Raw genomic sequence first — 11,514 nt, 5'->3', positions numbered from 1 at the left:
TGTTTCGAACATTAAAAAAAAAAACAATGAAAAAGAGGATTAGGGCAAATTTTTTTTGCCCTAATCTCTCTTCTCCTCTCCCGCGCAGCTCAACTCGAGCCCTCTCCTCCTAACGCCCCGATGCCACCTCCTAGGCTCCTCCTCTCCCTCGTAGAAGGTATGTACCCTCTGACTCCCTCTCGCTCTCTTCTTGTGTCGGCAGGGGAGGGGTCGAGCCCCCCCCTGCGCCCTCTCGCTCTCTTGTTGGGTCGACAGAGGAGGGGCTAAGCCCCCCCTGCTCTCTCTGTTTTTGGCAGGGGACGGGCTGAGCCCCCCCTCTCGCTCTCTTGTTGGGTCGGCAGGGGAGGGGCCGAGCCCCCCCTGCTCCCTCTGTTTTCGGCAGGGCAGGGGCCGAGCCCCCCCTCTCGCTCTCTTGTTGAGTCGGCAGGGGAGGGGTTGAGCCCCCCTGCTCTATCTGTTTTCGACAGGGGAGGGGGTCGAGCCCCCGTCCCTGCTCCGTCTTATTTCAGAGGAGGGGCTGAGTCCCTCCCTGTTTTTGGCAGAGGAGGGGCAGATCCCCCCTCCTTGCTCCTGATTTTATTATATAATATATATATATATATATATATATATATATATATATATATATATATATATATATATATATATATATATATATATATATATATATATATATATATATATATATCAAGATAATGTCTGTATAATTGATTTGAAATTTTGAATGTATTTTTTTTTGTGTTTTCAGGATAAAAATGATGAATAAAGGGAAAAGACTTGCGTCATCCTCATCCCAACATGTGAGTTCTGCTGCTAGTTTCGCTGATAGTTGTACTGAGATTGATAATGTGGGGCCACTATGGGTACATGTAGATAAACTTGCAAAAAACTGGAGGTGGTAGAAACAAGAGATTTCGATGCAAGCTCTGTGAAAGAGATTTTGTTGGGTCTTACACAAGAGTGAAGACTCATTTGTTGAAGATACCAAGACATGACAATTCAGGATGCAGAAAAGTTGATGAGGCAATGCGAAGACAATACAAGAAGAATATGAGAAGAGAAAGGCAATGACCGATTCTTGTGCAGTTAGTGTGTCATTTGCAAGCCACCAAGAAGATGCTGAAAAAAAAGAAAAGTCAATGTAGGAGGTAGAGGAATGATACAAGCAACATTTAATACATATGAAAGAAAAGAATTGGATAGAAAAGTTGAGAGGTATTTTTATTCTAGTTCGCTCCCATTTAATGCGGCTAGAAATCCTTATTGGAAGGATTTAGTAACATCCTTGGCAAATTGTAATTTGAGTGGTTATGTGCCTCCAAGTTTAGAAAAAATATGAACCACACTTCTTGCAGAAGAGAGGGCAAATGTGGAGAGGTTGCTGGAGATTAAAAAATATTCATGAGAGCAAAATGGAGTTTCTATTATGTCTGATGGATGGACAGATATTCAAAGGCGTTCACTGATCAATTTCATTGTTTGTTCGCTTAGTGACCCAATATTCTTGAAAGCAGTTGATGCATCTGGAGAATATAAAAATACAGAGTATTTGAAGGGATTGTTTATAGAAGTCATAAAAGAAGTGAGTGATCAGAAAGTGGTACAAATCATTACAGACAACACTCTAGTTTGTAAAAGTGCAACATTGAGTTTGGAAAATGAGTATCCTTATATTTTTTGGACTCTCTGTGTAGCGCACAACTTAAATCTGGCCGTAAAGAGCATCTACAACCCCAAAGAAGAAGAAAATTCACAAGCATATGCTCTATGTTCATGGATTAAAGATTTAGAAAGAAATGTCAAAAGCATTAAGAATTTTTTTATTAACCACCATCGTGCTGATGCTATATTTAATAGGCATTTTGACTTGAAATTGTTGAAGGTCGCTGAAACACGTTTTGCGTCCATCATTGTGATGGTGAAGATGATTAAAAGAGTGAAGAATGCTTTGATTAACATAGTGACTGATGAAAATTGGATATTCTATCGTGCTGATGATGATATCAAGGCTCAAGAAATTAAAAAATTCATTCTTGATGATGAGTTTTGGGACAGAGTGGTATACTTCATTCTATTTACGCAACCTATTTGAGAAATGTTAAGAGAAGATGATAAGGATAAGCCCATGCTTCACAAAGTTTATGAAATATGGGATAATATGATTGAAAAATACAAGCTATAGTTTTCAAGCATGAAGAAAAAAATCTTGCATTGGATGATTCCGAATTTTTTAATCATATTCATTCAATTTTAGTCAGAAGATGGGATAAGAGCAACACTCCTTTGCATTGTATGACACATTCTCTTAATCCAAAATATTATGCAAATAAGTGGCAGGCTGGTGGTATTGGTCGTGTCCCTTCAAATTTAAACTTAGAGCTATCAAGACATAGAAATATGTGTATGACAAGACTTTTTCCAGAAACATATCTTCTACATCAAGTCACACAAGAGTTTGAAAAATTTTCATCTTCAAAATTATATAGACTGACATTATTCACGAGAGAAGAAGATAATATAGTTCTTATCACATGGTGGTCAACATTTGGATCAGAAACACCTCTTCTCCAACGTCTTGCATTAAGATTGTTATCGCAGCCTGCTAGTTCATCTTGTTGTGAAAAAAATTGGAACACATATTCTCAAATCCACAACATAAAGAGAAACAAACTCACCAACAAGCGTGCAGAGGATTTAGTATATGTTCATTCAAATCTTCGATTACTTTCGCGAACCAATGATGAATACATGTACTAATTTGCTCTCTTAGTTATTTGATTATTTTGTTAGTTTTTCATTTAAATATACTTGTATTGTATTTAACATTTTCAAATTGGGTTTGTAACGCAGACAAGGAACAACCAAATTTTGAGATGTAAACCCAGAAGAGTGTGACTTCGAGGGAGAGCATGATTTCAACATAACAAACATGGATTTAGCTGAGCTCAATATTCCTTCTAATGATGCATTTGATGATGAAGAAGAAAATTATTAAGATCCATTACTTCATCATGATATACTTTGGTATGTAATTTAGTTCTTTTCTGCTTTACTTATTTGATTGATATTTAGGTTGATTTATATAATTGCTTTACTTATTTGATTGATATATTGAATGCATGATGAATGATATTATGACAATGTTAACTGTTAAAACTTCAAAATTATATATATATATATATATATTATTTTATTTATTTATTTTTACATTTTTGCCCCTGTCGCACCCCCGCACCCAAGGTTTTTGAAAGTGCCGCACCCCCGCACCCACACCCATGTGACATAGATCTTGGGCTGATTTTGTCTGTAAAGTCCTTGGAAGGAACCAACTGATTGCAATACCTACCAGGGTAGTCTTGTTGGTGACTCTGGCCAAAAAAAACATAGGACCCATGCAACTATCCTATATTGCAAACGAAAGGAATAGATGCACAATCTCAGAAAGAAATGATCTTTTCCTAGTTTCTGAAATATGGATCTCATATAACGGAAAAGTTCTTGGCTCCATGTTTTTAACTGACAACTAAATACAAGGTAAGCACCAAAGATGGAAGAATAAAGAGTCTTGAAATACGGATCTCAAATAATGGAAAAGTTGGCTCCATGTTTTTAACTGACAACTAAATACAAGGTAAACACCAAAGATGGAAGAATAACTGAGTCTTTCCCACTTAAGAAGCACCACCATTAGTGAGTTCCACAAGACTTGATGGCGGTACAATGTATACATTGCAAGCGAAATCAACATCATAGAACATCTCATAAGTATAATTGTATCATCAGCACCATCATTCTCTTAACATTTCAATCAACCAGACTGAATCAACAGCTTGCATTTCTCATGTAGCCTGAATGTGCTCCATAATCAGTGGAGCGCAGACAGGCTTTCACAGGATATTAGGCCAACCATTTCGTGCAATGCATAGGATGAATCAATTAATAATTTAGTGCTACATGTAAACCAGCACAAGTTGTATGTACAAAGCCAAAATTTACCTTTAAATGACTGCCAGCACGGATGCTCAAATAAGCTAATTTGTGATTCAACTCCCTACGAAATTAGGGTCAATGGAAAACCTACTCTCTCTCTCTCTCTCTCTCTCTCTCTCTCTCTCTCTCTCTCTCTCTCTCTCTCTCTCTCTCTGAAGTGTCATGATCTCGCAGAAACTAAACAATGACATCGAGCATTACAGTAAGATACAGCTTGGAATAGTAATCTGATATATCTTCAATGTCGTAGACTGCATCCTGAAGAAAGTAAGTTGCAGACATTTAGGTATCAGACTTTAAAAAATTTAGGAAGTCAAAGTTTAGCTAGGAGAAATCATTTTATAATGCTAAGAAGGGATAGATTAAATGCCATTGCTAAGTTTTTAAAATTTTCAGAAACTTGTGTTGAATAAATGAGTAAATCAGTTTAAAAAAAAAGCACTATAGATAAGCAAGAGAGCTCAAATTTGGAAATCTCTGAAGTGAAATAGTACACAATTTTAATAGGAATTATTATTGGAGAAAAAAGCAAACATACTTGTCCCCGTACATATTGTTTTGAGGGATCCAAAGAATTTCTGCCATTCATCAGCCATGATTTATTGGCACATTGCACAGGATCGTCAATTTGATATCAATTTCCCTCTAGGCCATCTTTTCTGCATTTAATTATTTCCTATCTATAACCAAGTAATCAAAAATTTTAATTAGCAAACAATTGGATAAGTGCTTGGCAATCTCTTACACTCACTTGATAGACGCTTTCCTTTCCTTGATATCTAGATGATTTAAGCAGTTCGATAACTCCTCAACATCACATTCCCCAGCCTGCATGAATGAGAAAAATGTTTAGTGCATTGGCACATTTAGACATTATTCAGAATCTCACATGAAACATTTACCACTGTTAATACTAATTTTCCGAAGCACAGCACTGTTGTCTATAAAATGTCTGTGCTTGTCAGACCAAGCTTAACAACTTTTCTGAATGGAACAGGATAGCCAAATAATTAGTGTCATTGCTTAAGTCTTGTTTATTGAAAGACTGATCCAAGAAAGATATTCCCCTTGTTTAGCCATTCGTTCTCGAATATAGACTGGTTGCATATCCAAGTATATGACTGGTTTTATCAGATATTGTGTCTAGAGGGGAAATAGTCTCGGATGTGGGCTCAACGTATCATTATTGTAGCATTTTGAGCAAAAAAAATAAAAACTTAATAATACTATCACAGAAGAAAGACCATACAGAGAAATCGTCGTCCCTTAAAGGCAAAGCACTGATAACAAGTGGATGGCAAGTACAGGAGCATAAACAGATAACTTGTTAGTTGTCGAAGCACCATAAGCATTTCTCATAGTTAGAGACAAGTGGATATCTTGACAGAAAATTATCAAGGATATCACCAAAAAATTATTGTAGATTTATTTGTATTTACTTGTTCTTTTGTCACCATGCTATGATTGTTATTCTTTTCACCAATTGTTCACTGTGTGGGTGAAACGTGGGACACACTGATTTCAGACAGACTGACATGCTTGACTACTACTCACTGCAAGACAAATGACTGCTTGATTTAGCCATGAAAAACATTTCCATTTCTGTGCAATTTGCATCAATTGGTGTAAATTACAGTTTTATGGGACGGTTCATTCCAGTGTTATCCTCAAAACTAACTAATGGTTCTATAAATCAGTGCATTTTTGCAACAAAGGATGTTTCTTCTTTATATGTTGACCTGGTAGATAACCAGGTGTGATCCACTTAAACAAATACGTCACATTATTAAACAATGCTAAACTTTTTTTATTTATATGTTTTGTTTTTTTCTCGTGGCAGACACTATGAATTTAGAAATTTCTCTTTGGCAGAATTTCAGAATTTTGTTGTAATATGGCAAATCATTAATCAAACTTTGAATACCTAACTGCTGTATAAATAGCGCAACTGTGAACAAGAAAACTATCTTGGCAGGAATAATTAAATAAGTGAATGCTAGAAACAAGGCAATTATATCAAAACTAAGGTAAAGTTAAGGCATAGTTGGAAGCAAAAGGAAAAATGTGTCATCAAGGTAAGAGGTTCAAAATAGCAAAATAGCTATCTGAGCAGGAAAATGATCATTAGCTGTGTATATTCAAATACAGAACATATAGAGAATTTTTTGAATGAGAAACATGATATCTGATCAATAACTAGCTAAATTCTAATAGTATGAACCACTAACTACATGATGGTCAGTCAATCAATGAAATTTGGAAGCAAGGGAAATTATTTAGCCCAAATTTGCATGCATTCACTTCCTTGACATGGGCATGTACCTTCCAGATAGTCTGGCCTAAGAGCATGGAACAAGAGTCTTCCAGTTCAACAATTTTACTCCTTTCATAATCAAATGCTTTTACTACCTTGGCCAAATCTTTGTCATCGTCAACCTCAAAGAAGCAATCACGCAGCTTTGCATTGTAGATGAGACTACTCCAAACTGATTTGCTTTTCATTAATGTAGGCTCATTCCCAACAATCCAAAGACAGAAGCTGGGATGAAGTCAGAAGTATGAAGAATTTAAGCGACACTAATAAAAGCAAGTAAATATGTGAACCAGCATTAAAAAATCAAGAAAACACAAATTGGAATTTGAATTATCAATACATAGCATGCATACCGTGCTCTTGTTAATGAAACATTTGTCCTTTTGTGGTTCGCAAGGAACCCAATAGAACCTTTACTGTTAGCCCGGACAGTAGAGATAATAATAACGTCCTCTTCACATCCCTCAAATCCATCAATTGATTTAGCTTTCACAACAAACTTGTCTTGACCATTGTATCTGTTCAACAATTTTGAGTTGATAGATTCAACTTGAGCTGCATATGGAGATATTATGCCAACACTAATGCTTGATTTTTTACCAGAAGCAACGAAAGCTGAAATTCAAAAGATTGGATTTGTTACACCAAGAATACCATAAAATATACAAGGTGCTAAAAATATTACATCAAATCACTCGTAAGTACATGCCAAGAAGCCGAACAAGGTCATGTGAATAAATAAAGAAGGTAGGTATATGCAGTATGCACGTTAGATTAATTAACATGTGCATGCACAACTACCTAGTTGGCAAGCAAGAAGAATATGCATCTCCTGGAAGAAAATAACAAACAAACAACCATTAAATGTCCATTGATTGGAAAACTTTGGTGGATTTCACATGCACATACTACTTAGCCATATGGGAGCATTTCACCGATTAAATTAACTAGAACTGCTGAATCTGTATTCTTATTTAAACAGGAGGAAATAAAAGTGGTCAACTGATGTGTAAAACAGTAATAACAAAACCCACAAAGCATGTGATTTTTGAAATGTCAACGTGCGTATTCCCAGCTTCAAGTTGGAAATCCATGAGTTTCCATGTAAAAATCTCTTGTTGTAGTCACTAAGATGTAGACTTCATCGTTCTCATGAGAGCTGGACAAAGAAAAAAACATTGGTGGAGCTCAACTTTCATTAACCTGATGAAATTTGCAGATTTCTGGGAAGCGCACTAAGTGGCAGACATTAACAGTGAGTCAATGGTCTAACAAAGGATTCAACAAGGTTTTTTGGTTTAGTGTAATTTGAGAAAACTGTCACTGAAACTCTATGAAGTTTAGTTTTAACTAGAACAAAATCTAAAAGTACCAAAAGCGATCAAACCAATGAAAACAGTGAACAGCTAAGTGCCAAGATATCCCAAAAGTGGATTCCTATCGTGAATCATTAGGTTTGTACTGCTGTAATCAGAACCAAGTAAAAACTACCAGCTCACTATTGCTCACAAGTTACCAGACAACCACAAATGAGATACTCAAATTAAAAAGTTATAAAGCAACCACAAACGAGTTTTGAGAGGAAATGTGGAAGTAAACGATTTATTGCTTGACATCAGTCTTAATGCACAATGTCTAGCTCAAAGGTGTAAATGATTAGTACCTTTGAAAAGTTTCTCCACAATAAATAAAACAGCAAAAGCCTCCATGGGGTTTTCCCAACTTCGTCCATTGCCAACTATTTCCATTCCATCAGCTATATTTATAAATGCATAGGTGCCATACATCCCCTTTCCAAGAAAACGCTTCTCATACAATGCAGATGCCACATTAGGTCCATCCAGAATCATATTGTCGTAGAAATTAGCATTGGGAAAATGGCTAATGGAAGGATGCATCCGATACTGCTCATTGAGAAGATGCGTTAAATGATCAAGGGAACGCAACCTTTCAAATAGACTTCTTCCATAGCCAGCAATCTCGGATACCTGAAGCCAAGCCGGGCAAGTAAATGTACTGAAAAAATGAAAGCAGCCTCTGAAGGGAAAAAGATAAAAAAGAGTCAGTACAATGTGGTATACCTTGCTCATGACCATAGCAGGCAGCTGGCGCTCATCGCCTATTAAGATTGCATAGTGCAATCCCTTGACCTGCAAAGGGATTAAGGACTCTGCCTCTTTCAGTTGAGATGCTTCATCTATAATCAACAGCTTTGGATGGTTTGAAATGTTAAAAGAACGCAATTTAGAAGCAATAGAGGCAGTACAGAAGACTAAAGAAGCGTGCTCTAAACAAAACTTTTTAATCTTGCGCCAATTATTTGAACGCGGTAGTCTACTACAAAGACTAGCACCAAGTTCACGTAAGATTTCAAGGCATTCCTCAGTCATGCCGAAGAATTTTCCCTCCGGGCTATCTTTTGAATTCTGTGATAGCATCGTTTCACAATGAAGTTTGCCTTTCTTCACTTCCAAATACTGCAACAACTTTTTGCCATCAAGTTTCTGCTTCTTTGATGATTTCAAAATCTTCGTCGTGAGCCTAAATACTCCGTTTATTTTTTCTGAACCATTTTCCACCATGAAAATTGATGGAAGGTGGACCCGTAATATACTTAAGCAGTTCCTCAAGGGCCAAAGACGCTTTCTGAAGTTGCCATGAAAAAAGCTTGAAAAATCAGGCTTAACTTTACCAGGATTCTTCTTTGGGGACGAGTTGTACTGAAGGGGGTATTTTTCAAGAAAACATACCAAAGAGGAGATCTTCCTTCTCAAGCCATTTGTGCCAAAACAAGTAGATAGTTGCTGAGTCCTCTCGTCAAGAAATATCTCTTTGAGATTATCATCCACACTCAGTCGGTCCCTGTTGCCCAACAAGACTATATCTCCCAAGGTGTAGCCTGAGAACCCATCAGGGCCTTTGGTTTTCTTTCTTGATCTTTTAACCAATTCAACAGTTCGAGTACTAACTTCACGGATGGCAACGTTGGTTGGGGCACAGGTGAGAGCCTTGCACCTCATACGCATGGCCATCCACAACATGGAACACAAGGTTTTAGTCTTTCCGGTCCCGGGCGGCCCCCATATCAGTTCGATCGAGCGGGAGTGATGGCAACGAATTGCAGAAACTGCACTGCTTACTGCACTCATCTGCGACTTGTTCAATCCAATTGACTCCAACTCTGCAAGGACATTACCTTCAACCACACCTTCTAGGCCCGAGCTGCAAGCAGTGCAGGCCTTCGGTGCCTGAACAAAAGTTTTTAAACCATGCAATCACAAAACGAATATCTAGTGCGAACACACGAAAAAAAAGAGAAGAAAAAAGCCCATACCATGTTGCTGGAGTACAATGTCTGCTCAATTAAGCTCTGTTCATCACTCTTTTCTTTCTTCAATCCCAGATGCAGAGCATTCCATACTCGTTCCTGTGCAGTCAGGTTTGTGACAGCAACAGCAAAGCACTCATTCTCGACACTGCCCACCAAAGGACGTGCCATTCTTAAAGTTATCTTGAAGATCCTCGGGCCAACTTGTTTAGCAGAAGCAACTGAAGCTACAAGGCAGGGCGAGGAGGTGGGCTGGTTGAAGTAAAACTGGCAGTCAGGAGGAGGAAACCGGCTAGACAAGATTACGATATCAGCTTTTCTCGGTATACTGCCATCTTTTAAGCTTGTACCAGTAGTGTTCATCACCCAAGATCTTGTTTTCTTACAGCGTCTCCACTTTGACGAATCTGACCTCAATACACGAAAAACATGCTTATGGGGATCTTTGGACACAGCCTCAAGGCGAGATTTCAGCTCAGAGCGTGTTTCCTCTAAAAGAGGATCTATAAATGATGTGAAGTACTGCTCTGTTGAATAGAATCTCTCGGAGATTGGTAGAACCTGTTGCCGGTGACAACCACGTTGAACCCGTTTGTAACATTGACATGGACAGGGGAGAGCTCAAATCAATCTTTTTCTTCTCCGAAAGAAGAAGATATTAAATATAACTTGACAATGGATTTATGATTTTCCTCGTGGTGGCAAAATTTTAGACTTTTCACCACAAATTCTTGACAGTTTTTCAAAACTCCGCATTCTTTGGAAATATTAACGAAAATGGATCGACTATTTATCCAAAGGAATTAGATGAGGAGGAACTTGAGTTTTGCACAATGATACCAAAATCAATCCAAACAGCCAATTTTGGTTTAAAGTGCAGAATCGACCCAAATGCAAAAATAGGCCTCACTTTTTTGAAATTCCTGATATGGGCCAAAAGTTTTCTATAAAATGTCAAATAGGGACCTCATGTTAACATCCATCACCTCAAGCAACAGAACTATTGAGTTGAAAATCATATATTCAAGTTGTACCAACTCAATTTGACAACATAGACATAGATGTGTTAACATAGTTTGTTTACTAAGGATTAAACCTTGGACTGTGTTCTCTCAATGTAAAAATATGTCCTATTGAGTATGAAATTTTAATACACCGTCGCCCGTTGATTTTTTAAGTTCATAAAAAACTTGCTTACATATCACAATGGCATGATTCAAAACTCATTTTCTACTAAGCAAATCTTGTGGATCACATTCATAAGGTTTGATTACTACAAAAAATTAAAAAATATGACAAGAAGGTAATTTTTACTCAATAGTTTCATGCTTTCATTTGCACCAAATAATAACTATATATATATATATATATATATATATATATATATATATATATATATATATATATATATATATATATAAGGAAGGGAGACCGTCCAACCAAAGAAAAGTCCAAAATCTACAACCGATGACAATTGATGGCATTCATTCTCTAACAATCAAGTTTTTCATCGATCAGACTTTACATATGGGAGTTTTATCACTCATTTAGTGAGCGGTTTTGGATTATGAATTTTTTATTTTTAGATGTACTTTTAAAAGCGCTAAAAATGAGCAACCTATATTTTTTTATGTTTAGATGCGAGACACTCATTTTTCACATTTCGAAAAACATGCCTATATGTCATAAAGTCTTTGTGTAAGGCATATTTCTTACTAAATAAATTACAAAGAACAAATAATGAGATGCTCAATCAAACATTGGAGAAGAGGAGTTGTTTGATCATTGTTGGTTGTAAATTTTGGACTTTCTTAAGTCGGATGGTCCTCTTTTCATATATATATATATATATATGGACTAATAAAGTATATAAGAGAGAGAT

At 36.8% G+C, this 11,514-nt stretch overlaps 1 protein-coding gene across 1 annotated transcript; it reads right to left on the bottom strand.

Moving 5' to 3' along the window:
- Positions 1-7,944: 7,944 nt before the first annotated feature.
- LOC149845037 (putative ATP-dependent helicase C29A10.10c) lies at positions 7,945-9,995 on the bottom strand. The gene is made up of 3 exons (XM_089986914.1): positions 9,639-9,995; positions 8,386-9,552; positions 7,945-8,292 (listed from the first exon to the last, which is right to left on the bottom strand). The coding sequence occupies exons 1-3, from the start codon at positions 9,993-9,995 to the stop codon at positions 7,945-7,947; spliced, it is 1,872 nt and encodes a 623-aa protein (XP_089843040.1).
- Between the last annotated feature and the right edge of the window lie 1,519 nt (positions 9,996-11,514).

Source organism: Nuphar pumila, chromosome 2, assembly GCF_984573655.1.
Source record: "Nuphar pumila chromosome 2, dmNupPumi1.hap1.1, whole genome shotgun sequence".
NCBI classification, from domain to species: domain Eukaryota; kingdom Viridiplantae; phylum Streptophyta; class Magnoliopsida; order Nymphaeales; family Nymphaeaceae; genus Nuphar; species Nuphar pumila.
The sequence above is the reverse complement of the archived record's forward strand: the minus strand, read 5'-3'. Positions and strand labels throughout refer to the sequence as shown.

What these genes read in the sequence shown, in the direction of transcription:
- LOC149845037 (XM_089986914.1), bottom strand. Translation starts at nt 9,995, where the DNA reads ATGAACACTACTGGTACAAGCTTAAAAGATGGCAGTATACCGAGAAAA. An exon ending in CATTGTACTCCAGCAACATG is followed by an intron (nt 9,553 to 9,638) that starts GTATGGGCTTTT and finishes ACTTTTGTTCAG; the next exon opens with GCACCGAAGGCCTGCACTGC. An exon ending in CTGCTATGGTCATGAGCAAG is followed by an intron (nt 8,293 to 8,385) that starts GTATACCACATT and finishes GCTTGGCTTCAG; the next exon opens with GTATCCGAGATTGCTGGCTA.